We start from the raw sequence: 26,487 nt of genomic DNA on the forward strand, positions 1-26,487 counted from the left end.
TTTTTAAAGCAAAGTTTTGTATCTGATTTTCTCATGATGTCATCAAAAATTGCAGGTCACCTCTGATCTTTGATGCTTTTAATCAAAGTAATATTATATTTGATAATGAAAATGACTATTCAGTATATTAATATATTTCACAAAACATGCGTTGCTTTGCTGATCACAAGTTTTGTGTGTGATAGAGACTCTGCAGAGACACTGATGGACTTGTGTCTAGATGTTTCTCTCGACTAATGCTCTGATCTCTATGATTATTAAGAGTGACAGATTTATTTATATGTTTTTATTTTAGATGTTTGTGTGACAATTTTGTTTCAGATCCTCCTTTGATCAGCTGCAGCATCAGTTCAGTCACTGTGACTCTGACTGACACAGGTTTTTGTACCACTCACAATCACTGTGTGAACACATAGTTACTGTTGATGTAGTGGAAACTCTGACAGTAATAATGTCCAGCATCTTCAGTCTGGACTCCACTGATGGTCAGAGTGAAATCACTGTTAGATCCACTGCCACTGAATCTAGATGGAGTTCCTGACTGGAGGGTGCTTGCCCAAAAAATCAAGAGTTTAGGAGTTTCTCCAGGTTTCTGTAAGTACCAGCTGAAATAATAAACGCTACTGTAATACACATCTCTGCTGGTTCTACAGCTGATCTTCACTGTTTCTCCTGGTTGAGCTGCTGTCGTTGAGGGACTCTGAGTGACGCTGATCTGTCCTCTACACTCTGAAACACACAACAAGAAGAAAATCAACTCAAAACTTTGACAATATACTTGAAGAAATGAATTGATATCAAACTTGTGGTCCACAAACCTTGAGCAAACGCTGTGAGAGTCCAGATGAAGATGATGATGAAGGTCATGTTGATGAAGATTGTTGTGTGTGTCAGTGATGAAGTGTTAAACTCACAGCACTATAAACACTCTCAGAGCACTGAAGCATCTGATCAATATGCAAACACACTCACATCATTTAACTGGAGACGGCAGATTCAACATTTAATATTTAATATTTTTGCTAATAAATTACTTTTTTTTTTTTTTTTCAGAAACAGACACTCATGATTTATCGCATGTAATTTAATTATTTATTTCGGGACGAGCTTCTCTCTCCAAAACTCTGTTTTATGTTAAGTTTCAGTCAGTTTTTCACGCTGAGATAATTTTTTTTTTTTTGTAAATATGATGATGTTTGGGACTGATTATGAAACAAATGATTTGATTTTAGTCTTAATGTAATAACAAGGATTAATTATTAAAGATGAAGATTTTGTGCTGTTTTTTATAATAATTGCTGAGTGCTGTTGAGAAGAGCTGCTGTTGAGTCTGATATCAGTGTGTGAGTCTCTTCTCTCTTTCTCTGCTGGAGTTTGTGTTTATTTGAGTGTGACGGAGGTTTTTGTACGACGCTTTCACTAGAATGAAGCACTGTGGTACACTTTTGGTGGAGGAACTGAACTGGTGATCAAAAGTAAGTCTTTCTTAAATTATCTAACATCAATATATAACGTGTGTGTGTTTTAAAAGGAGGTTTACATTTATTTAAGAACATTTGGCAACAATATTTCAAATTTAATTGTACATTTTCATTTTGTTTTATTGATTTATTGCAACTATTGATGTATTTTATTATTAAATTTTGTCTTCTATATTATGCACAAGTCATATTATTTTTCCATTTTAAGACATAGTTCATATTTGTATTATTTTAATATAATATAGACAGAATATATTTAATTTCATGAGTCAAAATGAAATTTATCTGATAAGCATGTTAAATGTATTATTTAAACTATAAGTTTACGTATAATTATCTTTATGAAAAAATGTCCTGAATGTTAACAATTTTCAAAATAGAAATAAGAGTTTAATTTGTTTCCTAAATCTTAGAACAATATCAAACACACAAAATAGCAATTTGCACTTGGTCAGAGATGATTTATCAAATCTTTTTAAAAATGTTACTTAATTCAGAAACGAATAGCATACATTTTACAGTATATCATGTTTGATTAAGAGAACTGATTTATATTTCTACAGTATGTTGTACTTGATACACTGTAAATATTATAGTAAAAAAAAGCAGCAGATCGTCAGATTTGTTCTTTCACTTTCAAAAACTGCATTCAATATTTTACTGTAAAATAACATGAAATGTCCTGTTAGATTTACTACAGTTTTTCACTCTATATAGTGAAATTTAGAACTGTATAGAACTTACTGTTAACCAATTAACAGTTTTTCCCATAACATTTTATTCTTTTGACATTAAATTTATGATTGTTTTTGTAGTGTACATTTGTTAACAGTACATTTAATGTGTGTGTGTGTGTGTGTGTGTGTGTGTTGCAGCTGGTCCCGCAGTGAAGCCCTCCGTGTCTCTGCTGCCTCCCTCTTCTCTGCAGATCTCTGGAGACTCAGCCGCACTGCTCTGTCTGCTCAGCTCTTACTCTCCACAGGGGGCGCAGGTGAGCTGGACACTGGACGGGTCAGAGGTCACCGAGGGGGTTCAGACCAGCGCAGAGAGCGAGCGGGACGGACGCTACAGCCGCAGCAGCGTCCTGAGCCTCAGCAAAGCACGCTGGGAAGCCGGCGAGCGCTTCGTCTGCAGAGTAACACATGACGGAGCTGATCACGAGACCTCGTTCCTCAAGAGCTCCGAGTGCTGATGTTTCTCCAGTGAAAAGCAGCAGGATTCACAGCAGTCTCCTGATTTACAGCTCAATACTCAAGCAGTCTTTCAATGTGCTGCCATTGCTGTTCATTCAATAAAGCTTCTGAACGCCTTCCATTTGTGTTCGACTGCATCATTGATCAGTGTGTCCTTCCTTCACTAAAGTTTCAGCTGCTGTTGATGGATTGTAATAGTTGAGAACAGCTGTGATTCTATGAAACCACATGTCTTTCATATACTGTATATTCACAGATATATAGTGTTTCCCATGTACGCAAGTGTTTCAATGGGTTTCATCTCAAACGGCCTCCCATACAGTTGGCCTAATTCACACAAGGTCTCTCTCTCTCTCTTTCTCTCTCTCTCTCTGTGTGTGTGTGTGTGTTTCTGTCCCTCTACCTCTCTTTCTAATAACTTTATTAATAACTGCATTAGAATGCTATCAATGTCTCAAGCCTCCACTATCAGCTTTAAAATTATGTTTTGGTACTAGCAAAAGAGGCATTGGATGAGACACGAAAGAAATAATCCTACTCACAATAGCGATTTAAGTACAAAAACTGGACGAATCCCTTTAAATATATCATCTGATTGATGTCTTGAGGTGTGGTAACCGTAGTATAAGCAGAATAATTGACTCCGGCCAGTTGAAAATTAGAAAAATCATTTGCGTCGTGGCCGCATCACCACCGCGGGTGTGCATTATTTTTCTAATAATTCAACGGCCCGTCGTCAATTATTCCTTACATATATTGCTGTATATTGAAACATTTTTCACAAGTTTCCAGTCACCTTTATTTATATAGCGCTTTAAACAAAAAAGATTGTGTCAAAGCAACTGAACAATATTATTTAGGAAGTGTGTCGATAATGCAAAATGACAGTTAATGTAATCGTTTTGAAGATAAACATGCGTGACAGACACATATCATTCATCTCTCACTGTTCTGATGTTTAATGGTTATTTGAAGTGTTTCTGGTGTTACAGGAACATCAAACTCCTCTGAAGATGATGAAGATCTGCTCTATTCTGAGAGGAACATCACTCACTGTTTCACTCTTTATTCTGTGAAAAGGGTCAGTTTGACAAACAGAGAGACCAGGTTTGCTCATATTCATCAGTTTACAGCTTTATCTTCTTATCATCAAATACTGGTTTGTATACTTTCTCATAGTTTTAGGAATAAGTTCAACAAAAATGGCAAATAGTTCTGGTAAAACTGTAAACTACAATTCTTGTCTTGTTCTTATCAGTTAAAGACACGATGATGACAGTTTGATGAGCTCATGTGACACTGTTTGGCACTATAATAATGATAATAATAATAATAAAAATCTGTCCTGATTTATAAAATCACATAATCTCTAAAAGCTACACAGATTCGATCATTCAAATTTCCAACACTTTTAATTCTCCTTACAAAGATGAAGATGAAAACAATATTAATAACAGCTGAGTCTGTGTTTTTGTGTCTGATAGAGACTCTGCAGAGACACTGATGGACTTGTTTCTAGATGTTTCTCTCGACTAATGCTTTGACCTCTGACCTCCATTAATAAGAATGATAGAATCATTTATATGTTTTTATTTCAGATGCATGTGTGAAGATGTTGTTTCAGATCCTCCTTTGATCAGCTGCAGCATCAGTTCAGCTACTGTGACTCTGACTGAGAGAGGTTTTTGTACGACTCACAATCACTGTGTGAACACAACATCACCTGCACAAACACCATGAGAATCTGTTCTGCAGTGTAAACTCTGACAGTAATAATGTCCAGCATCTTCAGTCTGGACTCCACTGATGCTCAGAGTGAAATCACTGTTAGATCCACTGCCACTGAATCTAGATGGAGTTCCTGACTGGAGGATGCTTGTTCCATAAATCAGGAGTTTAGGAGCTTCTCCAGGTTTCTGTAAGAACCATTTGAGACACTGCTTTCCACTACAACAGCAGGTAGGATCACTGCTGGATTTACAGGTCACAGTGACTGATTGTCCAGTTTGAGCGAGCAGCACTGAGGGAGTTTGAGTCACTGTCACCTGCCCAATAGATTCTGTCAAATGAGAAAGATCAGAAATCACAAACACTTTTACAAACATATATCTTCACAACATAGAAATAACAAGTTAATAACACAATTAATCCTTCCAGACACAAACCTCTACATAAAACAGTCAGAGTCCAGATCAATATGGTGACGAAAGTCATTTTTGTTGGTTGTAGGTTCAGTTCTAGTGAGAAACAGTTGTTGATCATGTTTGATGTTTGTCAGAGTTATAAACACATGCAGAGCACTGAAGTGTGTGTCGCTCATGTAAAACACACTCTCTATGCAAACACTGCAGCAGTGAACAGGTGTAAGTTGGTTTAATGTGCTGTTTCACCGAGACTTAAGAAAATATTTAATGAGTTCACATTTTAATATTATCCATTATTGGTATAAATCTACAGCACACATACAGTCGGTTGACAACCAAAATTGGTATTACCGCGGTGCTAACTGCAAGTCAGTCACGTCTTAAAATTATTCACGAACTACCGCCAGGTGGCACAAAGGAACGGATTGCGAAATGAATGTAATTGTAAAATTAGATAAAAGGATTAGTGATGTTTGATTCGCGAACAAATCGTTCGATTTAACCGGTTCTTCATGGTGAACCGGTTGAACCAGTTCACCAAATCGAACTGAATCATTTGAAACGGTTCACATCTCCAATAAGCATTAATCCACAAATGACTTAAACTGTTAACTTTTTTTATGTGACTGACACTCCCTCTGAGTCAAAATAAACCAATATCCGATGAACCAGTTGCATCGGTTTTCGGATCATCAGTACACTGAACCATAAACCGTTTCTGTCAGACGCGTCCAATTTGAGACCCGAGGAGCTGATGATACTGCGCAGCGTGATTCAGCATGAATCAGACTGACGTGGGTAAACCGAAGGCTTGAATGAAGCGCAAGCTGGCTAAAGTTAAGATTACTGACTTTATATATTTGAATGTTTGATAGACTTGACGCCATTACATCATTGCCAATGACGTCATTACGTAGAGCGTAAAAGAACCGGTGAACCATTTTTTTCAACCGGTTTATTAAATCGAACTCTCTGAAAGAACCGGTTTGCGGAAAATATAACCGAACTTCCCATTGCTAAAAAGGAAGAAGTAAAACAACAATAACATTATGATATAACATTGTAACATCTTTAAAAAACATTTTTTAAAAAAAGGTCTTTCCAGCATTACGGTAATAACATTACTGTTTTTTTTTTTTTTTATCATCTTGTCCAAGATATAAATTTGCAGGGTGCTATTTGCCGGGAGGGATGCGTGAGATTTCTCCCTTTCTGGTCAATGTGGCCTGCCTCTGCTTATTTTGATCTAATATAAATTTATCCCCCCTCAAAGTGATCAGAGCTACTACACAATTGGCGAGACGGATCACAAAACTTATCACGGATCCATGGTTTGATTAAAGTCAATTTTATTTTGAAATGCGCTACTTTCGCTGGCGCGCATCCTCGCTGTATTCACCACTCTGCAGACTTGTCCCGCCCACGGCGTTATCTGATTGGTTACACCTCATGAGTAATAGCCTATCAACACTTGCGAGATGGTTGAAGCGGGGTCCGCTGGTCAGTGGAGTTGCTAAGTTGGCGACTTTGTTGCTAGATTAAAAAAAAAAGCGACTAGCGACAAATCTAGCGACTTTTTGGACAATCATTATTTAATCTCTGAGACTCTCTGGTGCTGCCACACGAGTGCGAGGTCTCTCTTTCCCAGCGCGAGCCTCTCTCTTTGTATCTGCTGCGTCTAGCGAACGCAGAGAGGAAGAGCACTTTCAGTAAAAAAACAAAAAAACTAACAAATATATATATATATATATATATATATATATATATATATATATATATATATATATATATATATATATATATATATATATATATATATTCTGTTGCTTCTAACTCTATTTTACAAGCAAGTATAGCCGACATCAGTCACGACACAACCACTGACTTTATCGTATATGTATTTTGATTTCATTAGTGCAGATTAATGTTTGAGAGCTGGTTGTGTAGTCTTAATGGACCGCGTTTCAGTCATTGTAATATTCATTATGTTGTCTGACTATTGTCTGCAGTATGTGAGCATAGGGAAGCAATACAATACGACGCACTTACGTCATAAATATGCTAATTAGCGCATGACTAACTGACGTCTATTTGCGAAAATGTGCTTTGATGCGCTTGTTTGATAACTTGTAGTTAAAGCGCCACTCAGCGGTCAAAAGCTGCAAATGCACTTTGCAAACGCCGCAGCGGCGGTACCCGCGGCAGTAAAAGGGGCGTTTTGGATGCCCCCCTACTGTACAAGAGCACTTCTTCTGAATATCAGACCAACAGCATGATTGTGAATGTGATATTGCTTTTATACATTTATTAAACAAAAAGTTACTACTGATTAATTTACTTTTTAGTGAATGAGTCATCTGGTGAATTAACTGAATAAATTGGAATATCTCATGACTGTCAATAAATTGGTCACTGATAAAATTAGAAAAAATAATTTTGGTGAAAGGATTTGATAAAGATTGGAGTCACTTTGATGAATCAAAACCGCCAGAATAGAGTTGAGTTTGTTGCATCGGAACTGATTTGTCCGATTTCTGTTTGCTACAAACAAACAAGCTAAAAAATTCTGTTAACTAAGACAAACGGATCTACTTTACTAGATGTAGAGTGGAAGTCAAGATTTCTCTAATTCAATTCTGTATAGGCCACTCACACATGGATTCAGAAGTCATAAGTCATGTGAACTACTTTTATGAAGCTTTTTTTCAGTTTAGAGTTTGACATCCAGAGTCATCAACTGCCTTTGTGTGGAAAATATGAGAAGCTTGAACTTTCTACTAAACTGCTAAACTATTAAACCACAACACTATTTGTGTTCCCCACAGGCATGGGTTTGGAGTGATATAAGACAAATTATTATTTAACTGTCACTCAACCTGCAGTCTACATTTTTCATATTGAAATCACCAAATTATTCCAAGTTACATCAAAGCAAAGATACTTTTTGTTAGATTTACGATAACTTTATACGTTACGTTAACAATACCTCCAATCCAAACTAATTGTCAATCATCTTTGCCAATAGCGGTTCTGGCACGCTGAAATAATGTGCCATAAGACAAAAATCAGGCCCATTTTGTTTGTATACAGATATGTTTGCTCTAGTGGATTGTGATGGAAGAGAAAACTTTTGAAATCTCTCCCTGTGTGTGTGTGTGTGTGTGTGTGTCTCTCTCTCTCTGTGTGTGTGTGTGTGTGTGTGTGTGTGTGTGAGAGAGAGAGAGTGACGGTGTATGATCAGCTGCAGCATCAGTTCAGTCACTGTGACTCTGACTGAACAAGGTTTTTGTACGACTCACAATCACTGTGTGAACACTCGTTGACTGTTGATCCAGTGGTAACTCTGACAGTAATAATGTCCAGCATCTTCAGTCTGGACTCCACTGATGGTCAGAGTGAAATCAGTTTTAGATCCACTGCCACTGAATCTAGATGGAGTTCCTGACCTGAGGACATTTGTTTTATAAATCAGGAGTTTAGGAGTTTCTCCAAGTTTCTGTAAGTACCAGGAAAGAGGCTCATAACTCCAACCCTGCCGGACTTCAGGACTGGTTTTACAGGACATAGTAACTGTGTCTCCTGGTTGAACAGGTTTCTCTGCAGGCGTCTGAGTGACTGTCACTTCACCTGCTGATTCTATATCAAGAAAATGAACAAACATTCAGAATTCAGTATTTGTTGAAGGACAGTATTTCTGGCACAGATGATCAGTTAGAACAGAGCATGTCTATCTCCTCACCTGTGAAACAGCAGCTAGTGAAGATCCAGATGAAGATGGTGATGAAGCTCATGGTTGCTGTTGGTTCAGATTCTCAGAGTTCAGACTCACAGAGATATAAAACCTGCTGAAGCTTGTGCTGCGATGCAAATCATCTCGATGTAAATATGTGTACGAGTTACAGCTGATAATAACATATGCACATAAATCATAACAGTGTTTAGGATCTCTTCTCCTGTTATGTGTCAAAAACATGGAGTCAAGTGTCTTGGTGATTCAAACAATTGAGTTGCAAACAAAAATCTATTATTAAACCTGCTTTAATTATTACCAATGCATTGCAAAATGCATGATCATTTAGAAACCAAAGTAAAGACACCTGTATTTCTATAGCACTTTTAACAGACAGTTTTAGAGTATTAAAAAGGAAAAACAGTGTGTGATAATGCAAACAGTAAACATTCAATTTTCAGTTTAAGTCAGTTCATTATTGATTTAGTGATGTCATCATCCAGCTCAGTTCAGTTCGTTTAGTATCTGTGCAATCAAGTTGACAAGCAGTTTAATTCTAAGCGGCAGCAAAGTCAGATTGTGCAGAGGACTCGACTGGTTCCCGTGGTCTTGTGCCGATGGCCGTCTAGGTGACGTGGTCTTAGATGGGGGTGTGTCTCTGGGGCTTATCTAGTTGTCCTGGTCTCTAAGCTTAGGATGTCTAATGAAAATTTGATTAATACATACATTTTAATTTTAATTTACTTTTTTTATTTTATTTAGAATGAACTAATATTCATGCATCAAGAGACATTTAAAATGAGGCTGTTTTTGTAAAAGAGCTGGACGCTGGACGGGTCAGAGGTCACCGAGGGGGTTCAGACCAGCGCAGAGAGCGAGCGGGACGGACGCTACAGCCGCAGCAGCGTCCTGAGCCTCAGCAAAGCACGCTGGGAAGCCGGCGAGCGCTTCGTCTGCAGAGTAACACATGACGGAGCTGATCACGAGACCTCGTTCCTCAAGAGCTCCGAGTGCTGATGTTTCTCCAGTGAAGAGCAGCAGGATTCACAGCAGTCTCCTGATTTACAGCTCAATACTCAAGTAGTCTTTCAATGTGCTGCCATTGCTGTTCATTCAATAAAGCTTCTGAACGCCTTCCATTTGTGTTCGACTGCATCATTGATCAGTGTGTCCTTCCTTCACTAAAGTTTCAGCTGCTGTTGATGGATTGTAATCGTTGAGAACAGCTGTGTTTAGCAGTAAATGTGAACTGAAGCTCTTGGGGTTTGAACATGGTCTCTGGAGACGGAGCTGCTCTATTCTGAGACCATCAGAATCACTAAAGCGGTCAATGCAAATCTGATTTCAGCTCAAACTCACAGTTTCACTGTTTGATCGGTTCAACGCTCTGAACTGAAACACTTTCACTTCTGCTCATGCACTGATGAGACAGTTATGAAGATTGAGTCGTAGTTTCAGAAGACAAGTTGTGAGCTCATGTGTAGTTCTGTGTTTGGTCTCTGTGTGTCAGTAGTGAGTGATAGTGTTTGATCAGCTGCAGCATCAGTTCAGTCACTGTGACTCTGACTGACACAGGTTTTTGTACCACTCACAATCACTGTGTCAACACATTTACACTGTTGATGACATGTACACTCTGACAGTAATAATGTCCAGCATCTTCAGTCTGGACTCCACTGATGGTCAGAGTGAAATCTCTCCCAGATGATCTACTGCCTGTGAATCTAGATGGAGTTCCTGACTGGAGAGTGTTTGTTGCATAAATCAGGAATTTAGTTGCTTCTCCGGGTTTCTTTAGATACCAGTTAAGAAAATGGTTTCCATTATTACAGCAGTTTGCATCTCTGTTAAATGTACAGGTCACAGTGACTGACAACCCATTCTCACTCCAAAGGCGTCAAAAACCGAAGCATGGTCAAGCGCCCCTAGCGTCACTTTTATGACGCCAAATGTGCCTCTCGGCGTCGACCATGGTCCGTGTACGTTTTGATAGTTTGTTTTCCAATTTGAAATGAAATAAGCAGAAACGAGAAAACGGCCCCTTTATTCGTTTTTCGTTTTTTTGATAAAAACGAAAAACGAGATTTCGGCTTGATTTTTCGTTTTTTAGTTCAGAGACATAAAACGAATAAATGACTTTAAAATTCGTTTTCCACATGTGGGCGGTGCTAAGACGCCCCCTTCCGCCGATTGGTCAAGCAAATCTGAGCATGTTACGTCATCAGTTGTCGCTCAGGTCTGTTCGGCAAAATAATAGTCATAGACATATGTCTATGATAATAGTCCTCTAACGTTACTATGGCTACCGATTCTTAAACTGTGCAGGGCAGGTCCTGTTGGGCTTTCTTCTGTGCAACTTTACGCGTTTTACATAAATCTTTACATCAGAAATATTAAATATTAGTCTGCCACCAGCCCGTTTTAATTAGCGGTGCGGAGTTAAATCTGTGTTGAAGCTGCGCTAGACAGCGCCGAGCGGGAGAGGATCAATGACCAGTGTTCGGTCAGCAGTCAGAACTTGGGTACCGATGATGATGAAATACATTTTTACTGAAAATGACCCGCGAGTATGATTGACAGGACGATATATATATTAATATAAGCGACTTTGTCTTTGTTTTTAATAAAATAATTGTGAACCACAAACCGAGCCTTCGTTTTAAAGGGCGATTTTCAAATATATTTTATTTATTTGTTATAATATGGGTATTTTATGTCACCCGTCTTATTAGTTTGATTATAGTAGGCTATACGCGATTTTTTTTTTATTATTATTGTACTATTGTACTGTTGTTTTTTAATTAAAAATATATCATAACAACTGAAAAAGATCAAAATCTACAGAAGAGATTAACAAATAACACTGGTGTTGTCATAAGTTAACTAATCAATGGGAAATTTTCCTCACCGGCACAACCCTATTTTTAATGTTGGCTACATGTTACAAATTTAATGTTGAGCACATAATGTTAAAGGCTTCTTAAATACCATCACATTCAGTTGAAGAGTCAAGAAGGATGTGTTAATTTATTCAATCTTTCATTAGTTGGTGACCCGGTGTGATTATAATAGCATAAATAAAAAAACACGTAATAGGCTATGTATGCCAATAGACAAAACACATCTGCTTTTCCTCTAGATCACTTTACAGTGTGATGGAAATAAACTTTTCTTAAAGCTTGTTGTATATCACCACAGCTTTATTGGCACCCTTCTTTATGTGTTGTATACTGTAATAGACAATTGTCCTGCAAAATGATGAGGTTTGGTAAAAAAAAAAAATAAATAATTGCGAGCAAATGTCGAATTGTGTTTTGCAATTTAAATCAACAAGGTAAGAGGCTTCAGGCTGTCTGATGAACTCTGTATGAACAAACACCCAGCTTTGCAGTATAGGTGGCACAGAAACAGCATCTGACCTGGCATTTAGATGTACTTTACACACTGTCTATTGCAGCTCAAAGGAGGCACTGTGAATTTACATTACAATTTCATTCTAAGAGACTATTAAATGTGAAGTGACAACATGAAACACTACTTTTAATATATATATATAAAACACCAGCAGTTGGTAGCAAGTCACCCTGATAATGATTAAATACCAATTTACTAATTTAGGCTCACAATAAGCAGATTACATAATTATACCATGAAAAAATTAAAATAAATATTTATATGTGTGTGTGTGTGTGTGTGTGTGTGTGTGTGTGTGTGTGTGTGCGTGTGTGTGTGTGTGTGTGTGTGTGTGTAAAAGCAGGAAGTCCAGTCCTGGCTGTATAATCAAACAATAAAACGAGAAAAAATGAATGCCATCAAGAACATTTTTTATTCCACAGGAACTTGATCCAGTTCACTTGTTAAAGGATACTCCACTTTAAAATAAATTCTGTCATCATATACTTGCTCTTATGTTTTTTTCAATCCTTTATGAATTTCTTTCTTAAGCATGAATTCAAAAAAGATCAATTAGTATTTTCAAAGCATTTTGGAACTCTTCTTGTTGGAAATTGACAACACGTTCATTTACATTTACATTTAGCTGACGCTTTTATTCAAAGTAACTTACAATTGCTATATATATCAGAGGTTGCACGCCTCTGGAGCAACTAGGGGTAAAGTGTCTTGCTCAGGGACACATTGGTGTCTCACAGTGGATTCAAACCCGGGTCTCTCACACCAAAGGCATGTGTCTTATCTACTGCGCCAACACCACCCCCTCATAGTTCAAAAAGAGATGCAATGTCAGGACACTGCATAGAGAACTGCCTCTCCACAGCAACCTGGTCCTCTATTGACTGAAATGGATTCTGCCCAAAAGTTGAAACTGCTGTCAATGAAGATCTTGCTTCACAGTCATACCTGCCTGCAGCCTCCACTGCATTTGGCAAAAGATCCACAGACACTCTCTTTTGGCATCCTCCATGAGCCAAAACATTAGGAACCCCCTTTTCTAATAATAATAATAATAATAATTAGACAAAAGAATATGTATCTTATCAACATAATTTCGGTAATTTGATAAGGAAAGGGACTTTTAACAGATGATAGAAGGTAATTTACAAAATAGGAGGCATTCTTGACTCTGACACAGTCACGGCCTGTGGCATTTACATTGGCAGTCGATTGATTCAATTACATATGCCTGTACTCTGTAAGATTTACTGCGATAATTAACAGGGCCTATCATGAAATAATATTTGCCAAAAGTGTTAGATTTTCCTGAATGCGCTGTAGAATAATTTACATCCAAAGATTTTCAACATTACAATTTTTAGAGGAAACGTTCTTGAACTAAAAATAGCAAAAGGGAGACAGACACATTAACTGTCATAAATGGTTAATGAAAAGGGTAAACTCCAGATACATCTAAATGGGTGTCAACTCTGTCAATTTTTTCTGTCATAAAATTTTGTGGTTACCATTGTGCTGAAGAGTATTGCTGTTAATTGCGATTTTCACTTTGATTCAACTCATGAGCAGGTGCACATGTGTCGAATGTGTCCATCCTGAGCAAGCATTAATGGAAATTGTATGTTAAGTCAATGTAACTCAATTAGGTTATAACAGCTTTTCCCTGTTTTATGTTTCAACGAACTGATTGAAGTAGGTCACAACGACGACATTAGAATTTCTATGTAGAATCAGGTAGAAATACCTCCTTAAAGCAACCAGATTTAAGATCCACTGCTCTAGAGGTCCAAGATTGTATGTAATAAACTAACTTCCTTAACTGTATGTAGCTGTTGTGCTCGTCTAATTGCTTTCCTTTTTTTCCTTTTAAATAAACAGAATCACACAATTTAAAGAATATGGCCTGAAGTAAATAACAGAGTGAATTATCCAGTGAAAGGGGCACTGATGCAATTAGTGAACCAGGAGGAACTGGACATGGAAGATGACCTGAAACGTTATTGCGTGTCTGCACTATCTTGTCAGGTTACTACAGTTGGTCTTGACCGTGTGGTGCAGTCCTGGTATGCTCACCGGATTCCAGGTAAAACAAAGTTTAAATGTGAATTATGTAATAGGCATGTACAAGTATCAAAATTTCATATCACAGTAATTACTTAAGGTTCAAGTTTTTTAATAGTATTGCAATAAAGAACAGGTTTTAAAAAATTGTCTTTGGTAATGACAAGTTAAAATTTTTGTGATGTATATTAAAATATCATGCAAGTATAAGTTTCAGATGTAAGAAACAAAATTAATCTAAATAAGCTTAATACTAATTTAAATAACTCTAATGCAAACATTAAATGAAAACAACACTTTGTAAAAAAGATAAAATAGTGGTTGCTTGCCCATTTATGATCAATCAGATCAGCCACAAGCTAATACATTTCAGCAAAGAATTTATTATCAAAGCAAGGGAATATTCTTAAATGCTTACAGTTTTTATTTTCAACTGCTTACACAAAATTATTACTTGTCACACAATTTCTCAAACCAATTTCTAAAGACACTCAGACACCAGAACCACACACTAAATCTGCAAAACCATACACAAATGTTTGGCCTTTTACTCAGTTTTCAATTTCGTTAAACACTTTTTGCAAAACACAACACACGATTTTCTATACAACACACAAAAATCTGACAGGAAGTTTCTTTATTTCCTTTTATAAACACAACCAATCAAAATGCCACACTAATTCATCCGTGCCTCACACTAACTCCTCACATGTGCAGACACTTGTTGCTTTACTTAACAACAACCAATCATAACTTTACTAGTGGCCTATAAATAGGCCAAAGGTCAAGTAATAGGTTTTGGACAATAGATGCAAACACTGCAGGCAGAGTAAGAGGAGTTGGAGGGAGAGCCAGAGGATGAGTTCAACTAAGAGGAGTTGGAAGGGGAGCAAGGGAAGGAAGAGGACGAGTCAGAAATGGAGGACAAGGAACAAGAAGAGTGGTCTCGAATGAGATTAGGGCTACAGTAGTCATTCATGTGATAAACCATGGTTTAACAATGAGAGAGGCTGGACTGAGAGTAGAAAGAAATTCATAAAGGATTGAAAAAAACATAAGAGCAAGTATATGATGAGAGAATTTATTTTAAAGTGGAGTATCCTTTAACAAGTGAACTGGATCAAGTTCCTGTGGAGTAAAAAATGTTCTTGATGGCATGCATTGTTTCTCGTTTTATTGTTTGATTATACAGCCAGGACTGGACTTCCTGCTTTTACACACACACACACACACACACACACACATATATATATATATATATATATATATATATATATATATATATATATATATATATTTATATTATTATAATAATAATATTATAATATTTTTATAGATGCTGTTTCTGTGCCACCTATACTGCAAAGCTGGGTGTTTGTTCATAAAGAGTTCATCAGACAGCCTGAAGCCTCTTACGTTGTTTATTTAAATTTCAAAACACAATTTGACATTTGATCGCAATGATTTTTTTATTTTTATTTTACCAAAACTCATCATTTTGCAGGATAATTGTCTATTACAGTATACAACACATATAGAAGGGTGGCAATAAAGCTGTGGTGACATACAACACGCTTTAAGAAAAGTTTATTTCCATCACACTGTAAAGCAGATGTGTTTTGCCTATTTAGCCTTATGACAACACCAGTGTTATTTGTTAATATCTTCTGCAGATTTTTATCTTTTTAAGTTGTTATGATATGTTGTTAATTTCAAAAACAACAGTAAAATAGTACAATAATAAAAAAAAATCGCGTATAGCCTACTATAATCAAACTAATAAGACGGGTGACATAAAATACCCATATTATAACAAATAAATAAAATATATTTGCAAATCGCCCTTTAAAACGAAGGCTCGGTTTGTGGTTCACAATTATTTTATTAAAAACAAAGACAAAGTCACTTATATGAATATATATATATATATATATATATATATATATATATATATATATATATTTTTTTTTTTTTTTTTTTTTTTTTTTTTTTTTTTTACAGACGTTATATTGCGCTTCTAATTGTCTCCGCTATCGTCCTGTCAATCATACTCGCGGGTCATTTTCAGTAAAAATGTATTTCATCATCATCGGTACCAAGTTCTGACTGCTGACCGAACACTGGTCATTGATCCTCTCCCGCTCGGCGCTGTCTAGCGCAACTTCACCACACAGATTTAACTCCGCACCGCTAATTAAAACGGGCTGGTGGCAGACTAATATTTAATATTTCTGATGTAAAGATTTCTGTAAAACGCGTAAAGTTGCACAGAAGAAAGCCCAACAGGATCTGCCCTGCACAGTTTAAGAATCGGTAGCCATAGTAACGTTAGAGGACTATTATTTTGTTGAACAGACCTGAGCGACAACTGATGACGTAACATGCTCAGATTTGCTTGACCAATCGGCGGAAGGGGGCGTCTTAGCACCGCCCACATGTGGAAAAGGAATTTTGAAGTCATTTATTCGTTTTATGTCTCTGAACTAAAAAACGAAAAATCAAGCCGAAATCTCGTTTTTCGTTTTTATCAAAAAAACGAAAAACGAATAAAGGGGCCGTTTTCTCGTTTCTGCTTATTTCATTTCAAATTGGAAAACAAACTATCAAAACGTACACGGACCGACCATCGAAGCACTACGACCTTCATTGCTTTCAGTGGGAAACTTTTGGCGTCAGAATTCGACACGAGGACATGAGATGTTTATCGCTATGAAATCACGTTCAAGAAGTCTCATTCAGCACACATCGCGCGATACTTGCTATCAGTTTCACAGTTTGGGTGAGTAGTCGTATATACGCTCTTTTAATGCCTTTTATCAAATGTATTCTGTCTTCTTTATTAATCAGATTAGTGCCATATGTTTAATCGCTGTATTATATCGGTCATCCGCGGCTGTCTTTGAGTTTCATTGCGTTTAAATAAATGAACACAGCTGCTAATTAGTGTGATTAAACTCTATCTGTCACGTGACGTGCCATAGACCTTCGATCCGTTTTATATTATTATTAATTTCAGGATCAATGATGTAAGTTGTATTTGTAGTAAAATCATGGTAATCACGACACAATAGTAATAAATGAAATGTGAAGTTAAAACACAGTAAATGGGACATTAGTAACTGCAACTGTAGTTTTACTATGATATATTAATAATCAATACAACAATACAATAATCACCAAACCAGCTATGTTTGTATCACTGTAATGTTAGTGTTTTTATGTGCTTTTATATGACAGATATCACAGTAATCATGTGTTCTGTACCATGCTTTTAATACCTTTTAATGTGAATCCAAAAAAAAAAAAAAAAATCAAATTAAAAATAAATAATAAAACATGTATTTTTCCATCTTGCAGTTCATTCATATCAGTTTATATATATATATATATATATATATATATATATATATATATATATATATATATATATTTATTTATATATATATATATATATATATATTTATATATATATTTATTGTCATATATATATATATATATATATATATATATATATAAATATTTATTGTCATATATATATATATATATATATATATATATATATATATATATATATATATATATAAATATTTTGCTCACAGATCATTATTAACATTCTGTATATAATTCAATTTTATTTTCTCTCCCCTTTTTTATTATTTATATTTTTAGCTGAAAAGACGTAAAGGCAGTCAGCCCAGTGGTGTTTCTGGAGAGGGATTCCTTCAGAAATGGAGAAGACAGAAAGCTGCGGAGGCAGATATTTGCAGCAGTAAGTCTGTGATAGTTTGTCTCTTTTATCAAAAATTCCTGCTGTTATAATTTGTACAGCATTTGTTGTTTCTTAAACTGTTGCACTGTCCAAATACCCACACTTGCCATCTTTGCACTTGACCACTTGATTACTTATTTGACGTCTTTCCTGTATTTGGCCTAGTGTTCAAGTGAGCATGATGACCACAAGTGTGTGTCGAACTTTTCATCACTTGATGACTGTGTTTCCCAATCCTGATCCTGGAGAACCCCAGCACTGCACGGTTTTGGTGTCTCTCTTATCTGCCTTGGAGTCTTCACTGATGAGCTGATGAGTTGAATCAGGTGTGTTTGATCAGGGAGACATCTCAAATGTGCAGTGTTGGGGTTCTCCAGGACCAGGATTGGGAGCCACTGCCTTATGGGACACTTATGTGTTTACAGAGATTTTTAATATCTAATTATCAATATTTCACATACTGTACATTGGACAGCTTTCCATGACCTCTTGTGAGATCTCGGCAAAAAGTCTGACGATTTATTCCAAAACATGATGCATGATGGGATACACTAAGCTTTGTATAGCGCTCCGGAGCAGTATTGGAGAGGTTTAGTGTGTGTTAAGGACGCTGTGCTTTGGCATTATTAAGACCGGGGACAGTCTTGTGCACACACTGTCATGTACACACACTCTCAAGTGGCCAAGACTGCAAGTGTGGGTATCTGGACAGGGTCAAAGTCTTAAAAAAGATCCCTAAACACATCACAGTCTTAATAATCCAGTTTAACACTTGTATGATATTGTACAAGCCCCAGGACGGTCTCATCTGACACTATCAAAATAATTCATATGACTATAGCTTGTTATTAATTACTTGCTTTCAATAATGGATTCATTTAACATTTAATTTTACAGCATCTTTACAGAGGTGTAATGTACAAGCTGCACGTTATTAATAATATGTCCTTCCTTCTGTCTTACAGGATTTTTCCAGATAATGCTGTTCTTCTTTTTCAGGTCTAAAATATCGAGCTCAACAGCTATTTTAAGAGCCAACCCTCACAAACCTTCCTAAAACCTAAAAGAGCTATTACTGAGTCTCAGCGAATCTTGCCATGATCAGCTCTTCCCAGGTACATTTGTTTACTCCAAAAATGCTCTGGTCTGAATCTTACTTAAATTAACTTAATTATGTTTAATGAGCAATATTAATTGCACACAGAGTAAGTAGAGATTATCTTGTTTCACAGAAGAGAAGGAAGACCAAGGAAATGATTTGCTCAGGATGAGGAATGAAGACGGCCATCTTGAGCTCAAACAAACAGAAGTCCTCTGGTATGTGTGTGTTGAAGCAATGTTATACAACATTTTATGATGATCTCTCACAGAACTGGTCATGTCAGCCTTGATTTCGTTTTATACTATTACAATTACAGCATGTTAGCAAAGTGTGACTGGACATTTTTAATATTATGTTTTTAAAAACACACCACCTGTTTTAAAAGCAGACAAGTATCATGCAATTGGTTTAGTTGATATTAACAACAATTGACATTATTTCATTGTTTTGTAAATGTTATGTTATAAATTGTGAATTGATAGTTGATTGGTTTGAAGCCAGGCCTTACACTGCACAGACTAAAACACATTTGTGAGAGAAGTCAGGAACTTTGGAGAAAGATTCTAGAGGAAGAAAACACATTTACTGCAACATTAGATCAGTTCTAGAGTCTCTAAGAACTACACATGCTAATGCAGTCTCATGAGCAAGACCTTTGCTTCTGTAACTTTTTCTTAATTCTTGGAGAATGACATATTTATTGCAGTATTTTTATTTGTACAGATGATCTCATCAGCCAAATGAGAGGTTTTGACCAAGTGATGCTCTTGAAAGGAGTGACAGAAGAGGATGTGGTAAATTGTCTTCAGAGAAAAAGCTTCTCAAAAGGTCTTAAAGCAGCTTGAAGAATGGTAAGTGTACAGTACTACAGGGGTAAAATCACACAGAACATAAGCTGAGCTCTCTGTCCATTAAACAACTTCATCTGCATTGTTTGTTTGTTTCACTTTGACCAGGTCTGGGATGTTAGGACTGAGAGATCCTCTGGCTGAGAAAACGCTACACCACATCAGTGCTGGATATCAACCACAAACTGTTTCCAGACACGAGAGAAGAAGAACACGATGGGGAGATGAAACCAGTTTAGATGTGATGATGGGAATCATTATTTTCTGGAACAGTATCTCATGTCTTATATGTATCACATGATCTGTATCACAGTTGACTGGATGGGACTGTGTGACTTTTAAGGACATTTCATCACTCATCTGTGTGAACTGATTTATATATGAGGTTAATGTATCTTTGATGATAATTATTTTCATTGAATCTTATTTGTCTTGATGCTACTTTATCAACTTTATAGTCTATGCTTCAATAAAATGAAAATGGTGAATATTGTGTTCTGAAGATTCTTGGTAAATACATAATTTTACTAGGTAGGCTCATGTGTGTTTATTTTAGACTTGGAAAAACAACATATTAATTATTGGTATTACTTTTTTATTTAAGACATAAACATTTTTGTTCGGATTAATTACATCTGGGACATCAGTACACCAGAAAGTATTTTTTTTATATTTTAGTAACAAATATGCAAATTTTTTGTGAAATACAGGGAGTTACAAGATTAATTATTCTGCATTACAATATGGTTCCATGGGCTTTATTGTTACAAACACTTGAAGGATAACTGAGAATGTAGCAGGAATGATCAACGTGGATCTTGTACTGCATTAAAACCAAGAGCACGCACATTACTGATGTCCAGCACATGAGGAGCAAGATATGGGGGTGAGGAGGACATTTTTACACTGATTTCGGCTAATTAGTTATATATAATGCTAATATATATATATATATATATATATATATATATATATATATATATATATAAATTAATATTCTTAGCACTGCATGAATTTGTCCTTGTGTAATAGTGAAGTATCACAATGTGTATACATTGTCCTTGATTACTGCTTTACTGTGGGGAATAGATAATGGCAAGTTGTTGCAGGTTCATCCATTATATTTCTTGCCATTTACTTCAAAAATCAAAGAAATAATCTATTATTTTCATTATTAAATCATTTCTTTATAATTTTTCCATGTTTCATCAGATGGCCTCACAATGTCCTGTCAAAAGGTATAATAGCAATGATGAATAGAATAGAAAACAGAGGACTGTGAAAACTGTCAGATATAAATGTGACTCAGCTCAGTTTGTTGTTCATGAGGAGGAGAATACATATATGTAGGTTTTACTGCCCTGCTACCCCCAGGGGCCCAGTAGCACCCCCCGGAAGAGCCCAAAACTGTACATTTCAAATGGCTGTAAATCAGAGTCCAATTAACATATCAAAGAGAAAATGGGCAGGATTATTACTTATGCTATGCTGATAAAATAATGTTGAGCTCAGTTTTCAGAAATAAGTGGAAAGCTGGCATAAAAGCATTTTAAATATTGCTCACTGTAAAATACCACATTTCAGCCTGCCTCTCAAATATATCACAGATGTTTGCACAATAAACATATTTAGATATCCAGTTTACCTTAAAATAAATAAATAATTTAGTTTCGTTAATAAAAAGTTTTAAACTACATTACCCACAAGCCTCCGTCGTTCTATCTATAGAAAGGCAACACTAGGGGGCTGTTTTTGTAGTTCATTGAAGTTATGCTTAGGGTTAGGATTAGGATCTCGCTAAAGATGTCATTTTTGTCAAGATAGCAACACTTCATTGTTGACTTAATATATTACTAATGTGATGATAGGAGCAAAACATACTTTTTAACATGATGCGCTGTTTAATATGGGTTAAAAGATAGTCCAACCACAGACTGTCCTGAAAAGTCATAGCCAATGACATCAAAGCTGAGCAGCAGCGTCACACTTCCTTATCCATGTATGACCGATGTCTTTCGTTTTTCGGCTGAAGGGATAGATTCGGTTAACAATAGATTAAGCTTGCTACTTATTAGATTCTGTTTTATTAACGTCTTCACCTTCCTCCGTTGTTCAGCTTGACAAAAATTGGGCAATATTGATGTGCACATGCCCAGCAGTCGCAGTTGTATCCAACAGATAGATTCCTCTCATTAAATATAAGACACATTTTTAAGATTTGTATATTTTTTTTTTTGACCAAAGACAAATATATTTACTAATCAAATGACGTGCTTCTAAAATTTACATTGTATATTACATTGTGTTTTAAAGTTAAAAAATTGTGTTTCTGTGATTTACCATTCTCTACCATTTGAACCCTAGGAATAAAAACAGAAATTATAAATGAATGAATGAATGAATGAACAAATAAATACATAAAGCATAATAAACATGCATATTTTTGTAAGGATCTTCCATTATTTATTGATATGTCAAACTCATTTAAAGACAACATGCCCAAATTACTACACTGCATCCTCTGTCACCAAGCTCGTTTTTGCCACCATAAAGAATAAAAAGGCAGTTATGTTGTAAACATTAACTATTTTCAGTATGCAAATGAAAATGCTTTTATTAAAAAACAAAACAGTAAATACAGTATGTCTTTCAGAGAACACTGGAAAAAGATCAATTTTATTAAAAAAATAAAATTGACCAAAATGTTATACAACACAATGTAAATGTTTCAAACTCACAAAAAAACCAACATGAAGACATGCATGTCAAGTGTGCAATATCATCTATAAAACTCAATCAGCACAGCATCAAATAAACACTGATTGTCTGAACAATGGAAGACAGAGAAAGTGTTCAGGAAAAAAAACACCTGCTAGCTTTGACATAACATCATGAATTCACTTCATAACTGGAGCTAGGGGATGACTGTGTATGAATATCTCCTTTACTAAAACTCTTAATTAAAGTCTAAAAAGTTCACTGTATGAAGCTTGAAAAAGAGAACAAAATGCTTTATCAATACGAAAAATACTATTTTTAACTATTGTTTTCATCACTGGTTCTGTAATGTATTCATTATGAGCTTATAAATAAAACAAAGTTACATCTTCTGCAAAAATCAAACCACTGCAAAGTCTAATCACTGATCCAGGGACCATATCTGTGTGTGTGGGGGATAAAGAGTTAACGAGGTGAGTCCTTGTGCATGATGGAGAACTGCAGTGTTATCCTCAAACAATCCTGTAAAACAGAAATATTACATTACATTCAACTTATACATTACACTGTGTTTTGTTTAGACCATAAAAGCAGCCTCTGTAAAGATGCTGTAAAATTAAATGTTAAATGAATCCATTATTGAAAGCAAGTAATTAATAACAAGCTATAGTCATATGAATTCTTTTGATAGTGTCAGATGAGACCGTCCTGGGGCTTGTACAATATCATACAAGTGTTAAACTGGATTATTAAGACTGTGATGTGTTTAGTACAGTATGTGAAATATTGATAATTAGATATTAAAAATCTCTTTAAACACATAAGTGTCCCATAAGGCAGTGGCTCCCAATCCTGGTCCTGGAGAACCCCAACACTGCACATTTGAGATGTCTCCCTGATCAAACACACCTGATTCAACTCATCAGCTCATCAGTGAAGACTCCAAGGCAGATAAGAGAGACACCAAAACCGTGCAGTGCTGGGGTTCTCCAGGATCAGGATTGGGAAACACAGTCATCAGGTCATGAAAAGTTCGACACACACTCGTGGTCATCATGCTCACTCGAACACTAGGCCAAATACAGGAAAGACTTCAAATAAGTAATCAAGTGGTCAAGTGAAAAGATGGCAAGTGTGGGTATTTGGACAGTGCAACAGTTTAAGAAACAACAAATGCTGTACAAATTATAACAGCAGGAATTTTTGATAAAAGAGACAAACTATCACAGAATTACTGCTGCATATATCTGCCACCGCAGCTTTCTGTCTTCTCCATTTCTGAAGGAATCCCTCTCCAGAAACACCACTGGGCTGACTGCCTTTACGTCTTTTCAGCTAAAAATATAAATAATAAAAAAGGGGAGAGAAAATAAAATTGAATTATATACAGAATGTTAATAATGATCTGTGAGCAAAATATTTATTTATATATATATATATATATATATATATATATAAACTGATATGAATGAACTGCAAGATGGAAAAATACATGTTTTATTATTTATTTTTAATTTGATTTTTTTTTTTTTTTTGGATTCACATTAAAAGGTATTAAAAGCATGGTACAGAACACATGATTACTGTGATATCTGTCATATAAAAGCACATAAAAACACTAACATTACAGTGATACACACATAGCTGGTTTGGTGATTATTGTATTGTTGTATTGATTATTAATATATCATAGTAAAACTACAGTTACAGTTACTAATGTCCCATTTACTGTGTTTTAACTTCACATTTCATTTATTACTATTGTGTCGTGATTACCATGATTTTACTACAAATACAACTTACATCATTGATCCTGAAATTAATAATAATATAAAACGGATCGAAGGTCTATGGCACGTCACGTGACAGACAGAGTTTAATCACACTAATTAGCAGCTGTGTTCATTTATTTAAACGCAATGAAACTCAAAGACAGCCGCGGATGACCGATATAATACAGCGATTAAACATATGGCACTAATCTGATTAATAAAGAAGACAGAATACATTTGATAAAAGGCATTAAAAGAGCGTATATACGACTACTCACCCAAACTGTGGAACTGATAGCAAGTATCGCGATGTGTGCTGAATGAGACTTGTTGAACGTGATTTCATAGCGATAAACATCTCATGTCCTCGTGTCGAATTCTGACGCCAAAAGTTTCCCACTGAAAGCAATGAAGGTCGTAGTGCTTCGATAGTCGACGCCGAGAGGCACATTTGGCGTCATAAAAGTGACGCTAGGGGCGCTTGACCATGCTTCGGTTTTTGACGCCTTTGGAGTGAGAATGGGTTGTAGTGAAGCGTTCAGGAGGTTTTTGTTCAGCTGCTCTATTAGTTTGTATCACTGTGGTGGACTTTCGGCAGCGGCACCAAACTGGATGTTGGCAGTAAGTCAATCATCATTTCATTATTAATACAACAACTGACTGACAAACACTTTGTTACGCTATTGAAAGGATATACATTTTTGTTTATTTATATCTCTTAATTTTATTTTTTTGTTCACATTGAATGTTTGGCAATCAACCTCAACATACATTTTCAGATTATAGTGTTGATTTTTAAGTAAAACCTGCAGATATTTCGAATAATTAAAAGTAGATACAAAAGTTATGTTTCCTGTACTTTAAAAAACATTTGTACCCAATCTTCTCGTGCTGTCATCAAACACTGTAATGAACTCCTGCAGTTATTATATTTACTTAAATACTTCAGCAAAAATAATGTTTGTTTTTTAAAAATAATGTCTTAGTTAAAACTTGTACAAAAACAATCACTTTAGCAAACTTTGTACTATTTTCTGCTTATTCATTTTTGTTCAATAAATATACTGTCATTAAAAAGTTAATATAAAAAATATACATTTTTAAAATACAGAAACAAAATAATTGTAAAAAGCAATTAATGATTAATATCATGTTTTTAAATATGATGGTTTCATCTAAATACACCCAACATAATATATGATATTTACCATCTGAATCTAACCATGTCATGTCAACAAATGGAAAAGTCATTCTTCTATTAATTATCATGTTAATTATTGTGTCTTTAGCCCCAACAGCAGTGGCTCTTTTTACCCCAAATACTATACTTTTACATACACTTTTATTATTTAAAAACTGTTGCTTTGATTATCTCAAAAAATAGTTAAGAAATCATTCTTCTCTAAATATGTGCATACATTTGAAAGATTCTCATTTGCTACTTAAGTTACTACATTGGAAAAAAAGCAATTGTGTCAAGGATCAGCCAAATATACATGTGCATCTTAAAAAGCAGATCTTTGTTTTTATGCCATCTAGTGGTTTAGAGGAAAATAATATCAAAGACGGTATTTCAAAGAAGATCAAAGAAGATATTTCACCAAACTTCCATTGCTGTTAACTTGCTTTATAAAAATGTATTTCAGTAACTTAAAATGACCAAGAAAAGCTATCATTGTATTTCTCTTTCATATATTTTTTTAAAACTTTTAGAAAGTAGAGAAAAGCTTTGTTCTTGACTGCTTTGACTGTTGTGTGTTTGTCAGGCGTCACTCGTCCTAAAGTGAGCGTCCTGCCGCCCTCCAGTGCAGAGATCTCCTCAAAGAAGACAGCGACACTGGTGTGTGTGGCCAGCAAGGGCTTCCCGTCAGACTGGAGCCTGAGCTGGAAGGTGGACGGGAGCAGCAGGTCTCAGGAGAGCAGCGCTGGGCTCCTGGAGAAGGACGGTCTGTACAGCTGGAGCAGCAGCCTGACTCTCTCTGAGCAGGAGTGGATGGAGAGCGTCTCAGTGAGCTGTGAGGCCACACGGAGCGGTCAGCCTGCGCTCACTGGACACGTGACGAGACAGCAGTGTTCAGAGTAGATCTGCTGCTCTTCTCACTCATGTCTCACATGGAGACTAACAGCACATGAGCGACTCCTTCATTCTCCACATCCAGCTTCAGTCGCTCGCATCTGCATCTGCTCTGCTTTGCGTGCTTCATACAAGAACATATGTGTGTGATTTTATTAAAATTCAGTCGTTAAATAAAATATAA

At 35.9% G+C, this 26,487-nt stretch overlaps 2 long non-coding RNA genes and 5 gene segments (V, D, J or C); 4 read left to right on the forward strand and 3 right to left on the reverse strand.

Moving 5' to 3' along the window:
- Positions 1-397: 397 nt before the first annotated feature.
- Positions 398-966, reverse strand: LOC128013562 (immunoglobulin kappa variable 4-1-like). The segment is given in 2 exon segments: positions 398-729; positions 819-966. Coding segments are annotated over 2 exon segments (381 nt in total).
- Positions 967-1,424: 458 nt separating this feature from the next.
- LOC128013093 (Ig lambda-3 chain C region-like) lies at positions 1,425-2,673 on the forward strand. The segment is given in 2 exon segments: positions 1,425-1,437; positions 2,357-2,673. Coding segments are annotated over 2 exon segments (330 nt in total).
- Positions 2,674-4,374: 1,701 nt separating this feature from the next.
- Positions 4,375-5,396, reverse strand: LOC128013094 (immunoglobulin kappa variable 1-39-like). The segment is given in 2 exon segments: positions 4,375-4,733; positions 4,840-5,396. Coding segments are annotated over 2 exon segments (456 nt in total).
- A 2,723-nt stretch (positions 5,397-8,119) lies between these two features.
- On the reverse strand, positions 8,120-8,769 carry LOC128013095 (Ig kappa chain V region K29-213-like). The segment is given in 2 exon segments: positions 8,120-8,454; positions 8,558-8,769. Coding segments are annotated over 2 exon segments (387 nt in total).
- A 32-nt stretch (positions 8,770-8,801) lies between these two features.
- Positions 8,802-9,683, forward strand: LOC128013569 (uncharacterized). Its single transcript, XR_008183341.1, has 2 exons — positions 8,802-9,177; positions 9,311-9,683. It is a non-coding gene; the product is annotated as an uncharacterized LOC128013569 (long non-coding RNA).
- Positions 9,684-16,488: 6,805 nt separating this feature from the next.
- LOC128013572 (uncharacterized) lies at positions 16,489-20,227 on the forward strand. The gene is made up of 6 exons (XR_008183344.1): positions 16,489-16,799; positions 17,690-17,789; positions 18,789-18,904; positions 19,022-19,106; positions 19,615-19,742; positions 19,848-20,227. It is a non-coding gene; the product is annotated as an uncharacterized LOC128013572 (long non-coding RNA).
- A 4,521-nt stretch (positions 20,228-24,748) lies between these two features.
- LOC128013096 (Ig lambda chain C region-like) lies at positions 24,749-26,487 on the forward strand. The segment is given in 3 exon segments: positions 24,749-24,763; positions 24,799-24,850; positions 25,996-26,487. Coding segments are annotated over 3 exon segments (384 nt in total).

The sequence above is a fragment of the Carassius gibelio genome, chromosome B24, assembly GCF_023724105.1.
Source record: "Carassius gibelio isolate Cgi1373 ecotype wild population from Czech Republic chromosome B24, carGib1.2-hapl.c, whole genome shotgun sequence".
Lineage (NCBI taxonomy): Eukaryota > Metazoa > Chordata > Actinopteri > Cypriniformes > Cyprinidae > Carassius > Carassius gibelio.